General features: G+C 57.3%; 1 protein-coding gene across 1 annotated transcript in view; it reads right to left on the reverse strand.

Moving 5' to 3' along the window:
* Positions 1-14,099, reverse strand: part of CHD5 (chromodomain helicase DNA binding protein 5) — a 62,356-nt gene that overhangs the window by 9,874 nt on the left and 38,383 nt on the right. The window contains exons 20-33 of the mRNA XM_055082167.1: positions 13,679-13,810; positions 11,785-11,902; positions 10,259-10,383; positions 9,236-9,467; positions 8,940-9,050; positions 8,515-8,687; positions 7,816-7,990; positions 7,258-7,350; positions 6,991-7,079; positions 6,596-6,729; positions 6,056-6,200; positions 5,540-5,699; positions 3,438-3,517; positions 3,082-3,214 (exon numbers count right to left, since the gene is read on the reverse strand). Of these exons, the coding sequence (XP_054938142.1) occupies positions 3,082-3,214; positions 3,438-3,517; positions 5,540-5,699; positions 6,056-6,200; positions 6,596-6,729; positions 6,991-7,079; positions 7,258-7,350; positions 7,816-7,990; positions 8,515-8,687; positions 8,940-9,050; positions 9,236-9,467; positions 10,259-10,383; positions 11,785-11,902; positions 13,679-13,810 (1,900 nt within the window). The remainder of the gene's footprint in view (positions 1-3,081; positions 3,215-3,437; positions 3,518-5,539; positions 5,700-6,055; positions 6,201-6,595; positions 6,730-6,990; positions 7,080-7,257; positions 7,351-7,815; positions 7,991-8,514; positions 8,688-8,939; positions 9,051-9,235; positions 9,468-10,258; positions 10,384-11,784; positions 11,903-13,678; positions 13,811-14,099) is intronic.

Below are 14,099 nucleotides of genomic sequence, written 5' to 3' on the forward strand. Positions count from 1 at the left end.
GGAGCGGCTGGGCCCGTAAGCCATGGCTGCTGAGCCTGCGCGTCCGGAGCCTGTGCTCCGCAACGGGAGAGGCCACGGCAATGAGAGGCCCGCGTACCACAAAAAAAAAAGAATCAGTCAGTCACAAGCAGGATAAATAAAAACTTCATTGTTGTGAAATTGCACATGACCAAAGACAAACAGAGTATCTTACAAATGGTCTTTCCATGTCAGGAAAGATAGAAAAGGCAGGTTTCCTACAAAGGATCAGCAGTTACCCTGAGAGCATCCTTCTCAGCACAATGGAAGCCAGAATACCGAAGAAATAACATCTTCAAGTGCTGAGGGAAAACCCCTATCCCACCTCGAATTCTGCTATTATTCAAGAAAAATACAATAAGATGTAAAGGAAAAATAACACAATGAGAGAATTTGCCATCCACAGAAACTTGCTGAAAGCACCATTGAAGGGTGTATTTTGGGAAGGACACTGAACAAAGCAACAATGAACAAACAAGCAAACACAAAACTTTTAGAAATAAGCAACAGCACGTGGAAGATGAAAAGGGAGTGCATCAGAGCTAAAGTTGCCTACAGTCCTTATAGTATTCAGGAGGTGACATGTTAAAAATTTAAGAGTACAAAATAGAATTGACTGTAAAACTTCCAAAGAAGTTGAGGGGAAAAGGGGAAAATAGAAAGAAAATGTGATCAATCCAAGAGATGTCAGGAGAAAAAAGAAGAAAAGGCAAGGGTGATATAAAGCACAAAATAAGAGTAGAAATTCATCCAAATACCTAGCTATTACAATAAATGTAACGAGATTAAATCTGCCAGCTAAAAGATAGAGATTCTATGATTAGATTTAAAACAACAAATCCCACCGTACACTGTTTACAAAAGATATACCTAAAACTTAATTATACAGATAGATTAAAAATTAAGAAATGGAAGAAAATACTTGCAAATCACCATATCTAATGTGGAACATGTATTATAAAGAACTCTTATAACTCAATAATAAAAAGACAAATAACCCAATTAAAAAATGAACAAAAGGATCTGAGAAGACATTTCTCCAGCAAAAATGTACAGATGGACAATAACACTTGAAAAGATACTCAACATCTTTACACAGAAGGGAAATACAAATCAAAATCACTTGAGCTATGACTTTTCACCCACTAGGATGGCTATAATCAAAGAGAGAGATGATAACAAGTGCTGGCCAGGATGTGGAGAAATTGGAAAACTATACACTGCTGGTGGGAACGTAAAGTGGTGCAGCCACTGTAGCAAACAATCTGGCAGTTCCTCAAAATATTAGAGTTACCATACAATCCAACGATTCCACTCCTATGTATATATCCAAGGGAACTGAAATCTATGTCCACACAAATACCTATATACAAATGTTCACAGCAGCATTATTCATAATAGTCAAAAGGCAAAATAACCCAACTGATGTTGGGTTAGTCCATCAACTGATGAATGGGAACATAAAATATGGTCTATCCACAGAGTAGAATGTTATTCAGCAAAAAGGAATGAAGTTCCAATACATGGTACAAAACTGATGAACCTTGAAAACACTGTGCTTAGTGAAAGAAGTCACACATAAAAAGGCATATATTTTATGATTCCATTTATATGAAATGTCCAGAGCAGGCAAATCCAAAGAGACAGAAAGTAAATTAGTGATTGCCACAGGCTGTGGGGAGGAGAAAATGGGCTAATGGGCATAGGGTTTCTTTCTGGAATGATGAAAATGTTCTACAATTAATTGTGCTGATGATTCTACAACCCTGTGAATATATAAAAAACTACTGAATGATTTACTTTAAATGGGTGAACTGCATGGAATGTGAATTATATCACAATCAAGTTTTTATTTATACTTTTAAGTAAAAGGATAGAAAAAAATACACCAAGTATGGGAATTCCCTGGCGGTCCAGTGGTTAGGACTCCGCGCTTCCACTGCAGGGGGCCCAGGTTCAATCCCTGGTCAGGGAACGAAGATCCCGCATGCTGCACAGCATGGCCAAAAAGAAAAAAATAAAAATAAAAAATACACCAAGTGTATACTAAACAAAAATAAGCTCAATCCAAATCAGCCTAAATGGACCTTAAAGCAAAAAGTATCAGGAGGGATAAGAAGATTATTACATAATAAACAGAAGCACTTCACCAGAAAATTATAAAAAACCTGAACCAATATGCACCTAACAACCCAATCCCAAACTACATGAAACAAAATCTGGCCTTACGAGGACAGACTAACCCACACTCACAGTGAGAGATTTTAACACAAGTCTCTCAGATGTGACTGATCAAAGCAAACCAAAAATAAGTAAGGATATAAAAAAATCTGAACAACATAATGATCTAATGCACATATTTAGAACCTTACACCCAGCAATGAAAGGACAAACATTCTTTTCAAGCACACATGAGCATTTACAAGATCTGACCACATTAAGCCAGAAAGCAGGTTTCAACAGTATCATATAAAAACAATATTATACAGACTCGTGTTCAGACCACGAGGCCACTGATTCAGAAATAACTAATAAAAAGATGTAGCCCGGGCTTCCCTGGTGGCACAGTGGTTAAGAGTCCGCCCGCCAATGCAGGGGACACGGGTTCGAGCCCTGGTCTGGGAAGATTCCACGTGCCACCGAGCAACAAAGCCCGTGCGCCACAACTACTGAGGACCGCACACCCTAGAGCCCGTGCTCCGCAACAAGAGAAGCCACCGCAGTGAGAAGCCCGCACAACGCAACGAAGAGCAGCCCCCGCTCGTCGCAACTAGAGAGAGCCCGCGCGCAGCAACAAACACCCAACGCAGCCAAAGATAAACAAATAAAATTATTTTTTTAAAAAAAGATGTAGCCCCCAAACCCCCAAACTGTACAGCAGGAAAAGTTAAAGCCCACATGTAGAGAACTGAGCCCCTGGCTCTCCCCTCCCCCTGGGACCTATGGTGCTAGGACAGAGCAATGCACAGCCCACCACCCGGCCAGGGAGAGACGGGGTAGAGAGCGGCCTGGCTGCCCTTCTCTGACCCAGGCCTGACACTGCGTCAGGGTGGAAGCCCGCACCTTTCGGCAGCTGCTCTGGGGAGGGCTGGGCCTTCTCCATCTCCTCCAGTCGCTCCTCTCGGGCCCTCTCCTTGCCATCCGAGTTCTCGTGCTTGCCCTCACCCTCCGCTCTGTCCAGGGCAGCTGGCAGGGCCTAGGGAGGACAGACTCGGGAGCTGCGGGGCCTGGAGCCTCAACAGGAGCGAAGGCAGGGAAGGGGTGCCGGGCTCCGAATGCGCTCTCCCGGCTCCCGACCCGCTCCCCAGACACACAGGCTCGGACTCGGAACCAGGGCGCCTGAGTGACAGCTGCCTGGGCAAGGCCTGAGAAGACCCACCCCCATCCCACAGGGGCCCGGACACCTGCCTCTTCCATACCTGGATTTCCGGGGGCTTCTTTGGCTTCTGCACCCCCAGCTCCTTCTCTTCCAAGTAGCCCAGCTGGGCTTCCATTTTGTCTGAAAGATCAAGGGAGATGGGGTGAGACAGGTGAGCCGGGGTGGGGAGGGGGAGAAGGGCAGAAAATGGGGCGTCAGAGAGGATCCTGGACCCGGCACCTCCAGAAGGACAGGTGAACCAGGTGAGCGAGAGCACCCAGGCCAGGCCTGCAACGTGAGGAGCCCTGGAGGACCCTGGGCCCAGTGAGGCCAAAGCCAGGGGCCGACAGGATGGAGCTGCATGCGGGGGGGTGGGGGTGGGGGCATCCCATCTGGAAGCTGGGAAGTGAGGTAGGTAGAGGCCCAGACTAGCAGCCAGGACGGCTGGGTGTGGTCCCGGCTTTCAGGCTGCTTGACTGGCCACGTGCCTCCCCCACGCTGAGTCAGTTCTTGATCCTGCAAAGTGCCAGTGACCCACGTGCTCTGAGTAGCCCTGGGAGGTGGTCACTACCTCGCAGGGCAAGGGACTTGCCCACGGGCACACGGGGCCAGGAAGTAAACTAGGCGTGTCTAGTAAACTAGAGGGCACTTGTGCCCAGAAGCAGGATGTCCTCAGAGGCGCTGAGCCTCTCGGGGCCTCACCTGTCACCTGGGATAGGCAGGACGCCCCCGTCCTGAGGGGTCTGACTGAGGGAAGAAGATGCTTTGCCCAGAGAAACACACGAATCACCAAAAAGGCAAATAACCCATTAAAGAAGGACGAAGGATCTGAAATGACATTTCTCCAAAGAAGACGCACAAATGGCCCAGAAGCACATGAAAAGATTCTCAACATCTTCAGCCATCAAAGATGCAAATCAAAAGAGAGATGCAAATCAAAACCACAACGAGGAGGGGCTTCCCTGGTGGCGCAGTGGTTGGGAGTCCGCCTGCCAATGCAGGGGACACGGGTTCGAGCCCTGGTCCGGGAAGATCCCACATGCCGCTCAGGAGCCACTAAACCCGTGCGCCACAACTACTGAGCCCACATGCCACAACTATTGAAGCCCGTGCACCTAGAGCCTGTGCTCTGCAACAAGAGAAGCCACCGCAATGGGAAGCCCGCGCGCCGCAACGAAGAGTAGCCCCCGCTCTTCACAACTAGAGAGAGCCCGCGCGCAGCAACGAAGACCCAAAGCAGCCAAAAATAAATAAACAAATAAATAATTTATTTATTTTTTTTTTAAAAACCACAACGAAACGCCCCTTCACACCCACCAGGATGGCTGTAAGCAAAAAGTCAGATAAGTGCTGGTGAGGATGTAGAGAAACTGGAACCTCACACGTGGCCGGTGGGAATGAAAAATGGTGTGGTCGCTGTGAAAAAGCTTGGCAGTTCCTCAAAATGTTATATCACGTGACCTGGTGATTCCATTGCTAGCTATACGCCCAAGGGAAATGAAGACACTTGTTTCCAGTTGAACACAAAAGTTCAAAGCAACGTTACTCACAATATTATCCACAATAGCCAAAAGGTAGAAACCACCCAAAATCCATCAGCCGATGAGTGGATACACAAAATGCGGTGGATCCAAACAATGGAATAGAATTCGGCCACAGAAAGGAACGAAGTGCTGATACCCTACAACACGGATGAACCTGGAAAATATTGTGCTAGCGAAAGAAGCCGGGCACAAAAGGCCAGATAGTGTATAATTTCATTTACATGAAATGTCCAGAACAGGCAAACCCATAGAGACGGAAAGTAGATTAGTGGTTGCTGAGGAAGATACGAGGAGAAGGAATGTGGAGCCACTGCTAATGAGTATGTGTTTCTCTTTGGGGTGATGAAGACATTCTGGAATTAGAGGCAATGGTTGCACAATCCTATGAAATCTACCAGAAACGACTGGATAATACAGTTTTAAAGATGGAACACGGTGGTGTGCGAACTACGTCTCAAAGCTGTCATTAAAAAGAAAATCTCTCAGGGGAGGGACACCTCTGCAGCCAGAAGCTTTGGGCGGGGAGGGAGGCCAGCCCTTGTGGGATGTGGGGAGGACGTGGGGTCTCGCCACCTCCCGTGACCCAAGTGCCCTCTCCCCTGCTCGACAGAGCCCAGACCTGGCAGGCCCAGCGGGGCAGGCAGAAGGTGGGCAGGGCTGGCGGGCACCGGTGTAGTGGGATCCGAGGAGATGACCTCGCCTGGCTTCTTGCCCTCGGGCCCCTCAGGGATCAAATCCGGGGTGCTGTACTTCCCATTGACGTGCTCAAACTCCTGAACCTGGGGCAGGTGGGAGGGAAGCAGGGAGGGAGGTGGTCGGAGCTCAGTACTGAGGGCCTCAGGGCGGCCCGTGGGACTGGGGGCGTCCCAGGCAGAGGTGCCGCCTCCACCCGAGGCTGGCCAAGCCACATGCCCTTCTGACTGCAAACCCCCCTGCCAGCCCCCACCCGCCAACCCGGCCTCCAGTCCCCACCCCCTCCGACTTCCCCACCCAGAGAGGCATCGTGGGTCCATACCTCTAGCCTGACTCAGACCCTGGACAGACAGGCACTTGCCCTCTGCCCGCCGACCCCCCAGGGGCACAGCTGGGCCGTGGTCGGCCGCCAGGAAAAGCCCAGCAAAGGCTACTCACCCACCTTCTTCCTAACTAGTGACATGACCCCGATGCGCGTGAGCACGTGCTGCCTGGAGAGGCCCTCGCGGGGCACGCCGTCGGCGAAGGTCTCCGCGCCGTCAGCCCCCGGCTCACACAGGTGCCGCATGAAGAGGGACACATAGGCTCTGGGGTGGGGGGGACTGGGGCTCAGGGAGTGGGGGGCCGGCAGGACCCCCGGAGGACCTCCTGGCTGGAATCATCACCCGTCGCCTGCCTCCCGACCAGGCCTGGCTGGGTCAGGTCCCAGGGAAGGACAGAAGAGGCCCCCCCGGGCAGGGGACCCTCCTGGGACGGCCCTCGCCCCGGACAACCCAGATCCTTCGCGCTGCCGTTAACACCAGCTGCTCCAGCAGAGGGGAGCGGTCAGCGTTCTCTGCAAATGAGCCCTGCCCAGGCCTGGACCCCAGGCACGCCAACATCGGACAGCAGTGAGCTCTCCAGATGCCCTTAACCTGGCGGAAACGCCACCCATCGTGCTGGCTCGCCCAGCCGCCCCGGGCCACCACCCCAGCCCCTTTACCTAAACTCCTTCTCAGTCTTCCCGCGAAGGTCCCGCACCAGCCAGTGGGAGTTGAAGGCGTCCTGGGGGGGCATGCCCCAGCGCATGATGGCGTTCAGAAAGGCCTTCCGCTGTCGGGCGTTGAAGCCCAGCACCTGGGCCGGTGGAGATCAGGGTGAGGGAGCGGGGCATTCAGAGATGAGGGAGAAAAGCACGGGGAAGGGAGGAGCACGGACGAGCAGGGGCCTCCAGCGGGGGCAGGACCCGGGGAGGCACGGCCCAGACGGGACGCCCCCCCAGCCCTCCCGCCCCTCCTCCGCGCCCCGGGAGCGGCGAGGAGCTCTTTGCTCTGAAAGGGGACGAGAGAAATCCGGGGAAGGGGAGCTGGGAAAGCGGCGCTTGCACGCAGGCCCCACCTCAATGTTGCCGCCGACCCGGGCGAGAAGCGGGGGCAGGGGCTTGTCCCTGTCGCTCTTCAGCTGCCTCCTGGATTGTCGCCGTCCACCTGGGGGAGCAGCCCGCCACGACCCCTCAGCCGGGCCCGGGGTCCTGACCCAACCCACCCAGCAGCTCGCCCCAGACTCCGGAGGACGGATGCTTGTCCTGATGCCCCCGGGGCGCCGCACGCTGACCACCAGCCCCCCGACACACCGCCCGGGCCCCGGCCCAGCGCTGAGACGCACTCTGCCCTTCCGGCCTTTCTTCAAAGTCCTCGTCCTCGTCCTCGGATCCAATGGAATATTCGGACTGGTTGTCCGAGAGCTCGTCCTGCCACTCTGCGGGGGGCGGGTCAGGCAGAGGGGTGCAGGGTGAGCTGTGCAAGCAGAAGCCCACCCGAGCCCCCCACACCCAGGGCCACACCACACCCCTACGCCCCAGCCCGAGAACAGTGACAACGAAAACAGCCCTCGCGTACTTCCTGGGAGCTCCCGTAGAATCCCTACAACCCTGCCCTGCGGCCTAAGGCCTCACACCATCGTCGTCCCTATTTTACAGACGGAGAAACTGAGGCTTGCCTAAGGTCACACCACTGGCCGTGAAGTCGCTGAACCACCACCCACCTTGTTCCCCCAAACACCCAACGCCCCACACCTGCCCCGGAGCCCCCTTTCTCCAGGAAGCTCTCCCCACCGCCTCCCGGCTCAGGCCACTCCACCCGGCTCCTACTCTCCCACCCCCAGGGCTTCCCGCCACAGGGATGCCCTCCCCTCCGGCGCGATCCCGCCCACCGGCGCACGCACCCTGGTCCTCCTGGGAGGCGTCGTTGTAGTTGACCTGCTTGCGGATGCGCTTGCCTTTGCCCAGGTTGCGGGCCAGGTCCTCCTGCTGCTGTTCATAGTGGTGCCGGAGCAGCTTCTCCCAGTAGTCGGGGTCCACGTTCTCCTCCTGCTTGATGATCTCCCGCTCCACCTCCTCCTGGGGACGCACGTGCCATGGGCTCCGTGAGGGCGGGGCCCGCGCGCATCTCTGCCCCTAGGCGGCCTCGCTGCCTCTATCACATCTCACCCTCTAGGGGCTCAAGGAGCAACTGGAAAGCCTGCCTACTCCAGGAAGCCTTCCCTGATCACCCCCAGCCCCATATGTTCTTCCTGCTCCTGCCGCAGCGATTCATTCATTCATTCATTCATTCATTCACTCCACAAGTATTCCCTGGCCTTGTGCCAGGCACGGGGGTATAGAACAGAATAAGCCCCACCCTTGTCCTCAGGAGGCCCCCAGTTTCAAAAGGAAAACTGGCACGTGAAAGAATAATTAGCACCCAGGGTCCGCGTGGAGGGTGGAGGGCCCACTCAGGAGAGAGCAGAGAGCCGGCCTTCGGGATAATCGGTTTCCGAGCCTAGATGGAGAAGCTGCGGTAGGGGCGCGGCCGCAGATGGGTGGAGCCGCTGACGGGAGGGGCGCGGCTTCTGGGGGCGGGGCCGAGGAGGGGCGGGGCTTACCACGCCGTCCTCCTCGCGCACCACGTACTGCGCCACCTTGAAGGAGCTCAGGTATTCATTCATGTTCTGCAGCTCCGTGTCGTCCGTGGCGTCCTGGTTGCGGTCCAGCAGCTTGGAGATGGCCGCATCATCATAGTGGATCACACTGCTGTCCTCCACGTCCTTGTTGTCACCTGGGGGCAGACAGGGTGCAGAGTTGGGGGACCCCCACCCGAAGAGGTTCCAGACAGTGGCCCTTCCCCGTCCCCTCCAGGGGTTGCAACAGAGGAGCACGGTGATCAGAGAATGTAACAGCCCACTGCCCACGCAGCTACAGTCCACAGGCAGGGGAACCTGACAAAATGGGTTTGGGGGGCCCCCTTCCTCTCCAGGAGCAGCCATCCGGGGTACAGGAGGTCTGGGGGCTGGGCTGGGTTGGCCCCTACCTGGCGGGGTGCTGCCGTGCTTTTTCTTCGCGCTGGCGGCCAGGGCTCCCCCTTTGGAGGACTGGACATCAGGGATGGGCGTGGCGGGCCTCTGGCCCTGAGACATCATGCCTGTAGGACAGAGGTGGGGGGCCGCAGAGCTGGGGGGGCAGCACCCAGAGATGCCACCCTGGCCCTGCCCATCCTGGCCAGGAGGGGGGAGCAGAGGAGGGAAAGGCTGCACACGGGAGATGCCCTGGGAAGGCAGTGTCTCGAGCAGGACCACCCCCCCGTGCCCCGGCAGCCGGGATACCCACCCTCCACGTCGTCCTTGAAGAGCTCCTCCGTGCCGAACTTGAGGATGTCGTCCAGCTCCTGCTTGGTCATGGAGCCGGACTTGGAGCCCAGGCCAGGCCGCACCACCAGGTGGGTGAGCATCATCTTGCGCTTGGCCACCTGCGTGATGCGCTCCTCTACCGAGGCCCGCGTCACGAAGCGGTAGATCATCACCTTCTTGTTCTGCCCGATGCGGTGGGCACGGCTGAAGGCCTGGGGGCAAGCTGCAGCTTAGCACCCACAGCTCAACCAAGGGAGGGCTGGGGGCTCAGCGTCAGGCACCGGAGGGCGGGGAGAGGCATGCACACGCGCTCATGAGTCCGCTCTGCATGGAACCAGCTGCCTGACTGCCCGTGGAGCTGTGCGTGCACCAGGGCAGCTGTGCTCGCATCCCGTGTGGCCTCCTGTGGGCCCGGGTGCCTGTGCAGATGGAACTCGGTGTGACCGCAGGTGTGCAAGGCACGGGTGTGAGCGGCAGTGGTGTGTGCGTGCCCGGCCCTGCCCCGGGAGGGGTGGCCATGGACAGCGGAGCGTGTCTCTACTCCCACGACCCCTGCCCCCCCAACCCTCCCATCCTTCCTCACCAGCCCCACTGCCCCCGCCTCCATCTCTTCCTCTCCCCACCTCCGCAGGCCTTGTCCCCTCAACTCTATTTTCCTGTTCCTCCCCAACTGGCCCCCTCTGGGTCCCAGGACCCCCTCATCCTGCCCCACTCCACGGCCTTGACCCTAAGACTGATGGGACAGACCAGGGGTCATGGTCGCACAGATCGCTGCGTGTTCTTGGACACATCCCCTGCCCTCCCTGGGCTGTTTCCTCTTTTGTACAGTGAAGGAGCTGGAGGGGCTCACCTCCCAGGTCCCTCTTGGGGCTGGGACTCCACGAGGCGGGTCCAGGGAGAGGTAAAGCCCTGAGACAGTCTGTGGGGGGGAGGGAGGGAAAGCCCACAGAGCCAGGGTCAGCGAGGGGCCCTCTGAGAGGGTTCTGGTGTCAGGGCCACACACCTGGATGTCATTGTGCGGGTTCCAGTCTGAGTCGTAGATGATGACCGTGTCCGCCGTGGCCAGGTTGATGCCCAGGCCACCTGCCCGGGTCGAGAGGAGGAAGCAGAACTGCTGGGCCCCAGGGGCTGAGGAAGAGAAGTGGGCGCCCAGCGGGGTGAGTGAGGGGCTCACCCAGAGGGGTAGGGGTGGGGACAGGCGGATGGCAGACGGGAGAGCTGGAGGGGAGATCGGGGCAGGTAGGGCTGGAACTGTGACCCCACCACAGGCAACAATGGCCTGAGCTGTGCTCAGGGAAGCCGAAGGAGGCCTGGGGCCCCGGGTGGGGGCACAGAGCAGCCCACCTGAGCCCCATGGATCCCCCAGCCCTGAGCCCTGAGCCAACAGGATGGAGCCGGAACGAGAAGGAACCGATTTTCAAAGCCCAGGCAGGCAGAGAAGAAACTGCAGACAGCCAGCAAATACGGGCAGAGCCCCTGAGGGTCAGGCCCCAGGGAGCGCTGGAGAACTCGGTCCTCCCCGCCCCCACAGCGCCCCTGCCCGTGATGCCGTCAGAGCAGCCAGGGAACACTCGGGGTCACAGCGCAGAGCCCAGGCCGACCCTCCGGTCAGTCCCCACTGTGGCAGGACAGCTGGTTCTCAGGCCCATCGGGGGCCTTCGCTGAGTGACCCGGGACTGACCACGGCACCCACTCGAGCTGCAAACAGGTCCCCCATCCTCCTGATGCGTCCCACTTCGACGTGTGCCGGGGCCGCATCTAGATGCTGAAACTGTACTCGATTTACCTCTGGCCTGAGTGGGCAACAAGAATCGCTGCTTTGGGTTTTGGAGCCGTGGGACCCCAGCCCTGTTCTGAGGGTGGAAGGAGGGAAGCAGCCCCAAGCTCCAGGGAAAGAGCTCATCAGCACTTGCTGCAAACCCGCCACGGAAGAGGCGCTGGACCACCTCCCCCTCCAGAGGTTTCCTCCACTCCAGAGCCAGCTCCTGGCCTGCCCCCCTCACCTCTCCTTCCCAGGCAAGCAAGAGAGCAGTTGGAAGTTTGGGCCTGTGGGGCCCTGCCCTTCCCTATGTCCCTCGTCTAAGGGAGCGCTGCTCAGCTCTGGCCCTCCCCGCAGCCTGTGTTCCAGGGACAGGCCCCATCCGGCCCTGCCTATAACTGCAGGTTTAGCTGGTGTCCGTACCAGAAGCCCACAGGTGCTGGCCAGACCCTCAGCACCGGCTTCATTCAGAAACAGAGGGATTCTCCTCCCCTTCTGCCTTCCTCCTTGTCCGTTTCTCAGCTCTGAGCAAGTGTTAGCTACTGGCTTCTTGCACCCCAGCAGGCCCCTGGAAAGTTCCACGGAACGAATCCCTTTTACCAGCTATTAGGACCTAAGGACTGGTCTGCTTTCTTCGGCCGTTTGAGGGGCAGCTACCTTAACCATGAGTTGAGTGGTCTGGCTAAGAGCCTAGCGTAGGAGGAGAGGCAGACAGGCAGGGCCCCCAGTGAAGGCCCGGGGTGGGGTGGGGTGGGGCGGGGCGGGGGTACCGTTGAATCTGTCAATCGCCTCTTGCCGGAGGCCCCCGGTGATGCCACCATCAATCCGCTCATATTTGTAGCCCTCATACTCCAGGAAGTCCTCCAGGAGGTCCAGCATCTTGGTCATCTGCAGGGGACACGGTATGCCTGAGGCACTGCCGCAGAGCAGGGACCCCATGACGGGTGGGGGAGGACAGAACAGCCTGCTGAGTGGGGAGACAGGTGGGACCCAGGCAGACCCGATGCAGGGCCATTCTCTGAAGAATGCAGCCTCCAACCTCAACCCCCGGAGCCCCTCCATCCCCCACACCAGCCCCACAGCCATCTGCTTAAGACACAGCTCTAAGCACGCGCCTCCCTGCTCTCTCCTCACAAGGATAAAGTCCCAAATCCTCACCTTGGCGTTCCAGGCTTGCAGGATTGGTGCCCAGCCCATCTGGGCTTCATTTCCCAATGCTTCCTTCATACTCTCCACCATCCCAAATGACCTGAACTCTCTTCCCACCCCCTTACCGCCTAGGAAACTCAAACAGCACCTCCTCTGTGATGTCTTCCCTGATTTCACCCTTTCCTATGAGAAGAGAAAAGCAGTCCCTTCTGAGCTCCCCTATTCCTCCCCTAATCAATCTTGAGAGAGAGTTTGGCTGGATATAAAATTACCCGTCACCATTTTCCTGCAGTGCATTGCAGGCTGCGCAGGTGTCTTCTGCCACCTGTCCTTGCTGATGTGAAATCTGAGGACAGTCTGACTGTCATTCCTTTGCAGATACGAGGTCTGACGTGTGGCATTCTCCCTATGCTGGGCCTGGGGCTTCCTTTATTTGTACGGTAAGTCCCCTACATACGAACCTTCAAGCTGTGAACCTTCAAAGGTGCAAACGTGCATTCGCGTGTCCAATCACATAAGTTAGTGCGTGTGTCTGGCGTACATTGTCGGACGCATGCATCCTCTACAGGCGGTTGTGCTTCCGTGTAGCTTACCGTACAGGACTGTACGGTAGCACAGACAGACAAACCTCTGGGGCTGGACAGCTTTGCCTCTGGCAGCCCAGAAAGTGAGGTTGCAAGTGCAATTCCAGGATCAAGCTAGAAAGAGGGACACACACCCCCCGCCCCAAGCCGCCCCCACCACAGGGCCCCACCTTCATGAGAAGCTGGGCTGCAAGGGTGCGAGGAGAGGGCTGTCGTCCCAGCTTGGACAGAAGCTCCAGGAGGGGCAGCTGGGGGGGGTGGGCATTGGTCCTCCCCACTGACATGCCCTGAGCACCTTGAACTTGGCACCCAACCAGCCCTCCTTGGCTGCATCACACCAGGGCCCAGAGGAGCGACTTCCGTGTAGCTTACCGTACAGGACTGTACGGTAGCACAGACAGACAAACCTCTGGGGCTGGACAGCTTTGCCTCTGGCAGCCCAGAAAGTGAGGTTGCAAGTGCAATTCCAGGATCAAGCTAGAAAGAGGGACACACACCCCCCGCCCCAAGCCGCCCCCACCACAGGGCCCCACCTTCATGAGAAGCTGGGCTGCAAGGGTGCGAGGAGAGGGCTGTCGTCCCAGCTTGGACAGAAGCTCCAGGAGGGGCAGCTGGGGGGGGTGGGCATTGGTCCTCCCCACTGACATGCCCTGAGCACCTTGAACTTGGCACCCAACCAGCCCTCCTTGGCTGCATCACACCAGGGCCCAGAGGAGCGACTTCCGTGTAGCTTACCGTACAGGACTGTACGGTAGCACAGACAGACAAACCTCTGGGGCTGGACAGACACACAACCCCCATGGGGATGGCATCGGGACTGAGGGCTGCTGGCGGGCTGTGGCCTCAGCTAGCGGGGGCGGGACGCCCCCTGCAGGTGTGGGGTTGGGCTAGGGAAGGCAGGGAGGCCAGCAGCCACCTGGGGGCAGCTCACCTGGGAGAAGATAAGTACACGGTGCCCTTCGTCCCGCAGTTTCTTGAGCATCTTCTGCAGCAACATGAGCTTCCCTGAAGACTTGACCAGGGAGCTGCCATCATAGGAGCCATTGGGCAGGACAGGGGCCTCCTGTGGACACAGCAGAAGGTGGGGCACTGGGGGCTCCCCTCTCCTCTCTGACTCTGCACCAGAGGCCCCAGAGGGTGGACAAGGGCCCGACAGTGGGTGGAGCACCGAGCCCAAGCCCGGGTCAGGCCAGGCTCTGCAGGGCGTGTGGGCAGGTCACACGGATGCTCCCAGCGCCTTGTTCCCCAGGCAGGGCTCAGGCTTGCCGGCCCTGCCCTCCATCTCCCCCTGCTGGCACGCCACCAAAACCACAGGCACCGGTGGACGGGAGGATGACACAGAGTCTTGAGCC

This window comes from Physeter macrocephalus, chromosome 3, assembly GCF_002837175.3.
Source record: "Physeter macrocephalus isolate SW-GA chromosome 3, ASM283717v5, whole genome shotgun sequence".
Classification (NCBI taxonomy): Eukaryota; Metazoa; Chordata; class Mammalia; order Artiodactyla; family Physeteridae; genus Physeter; species Physeter macrocephalus.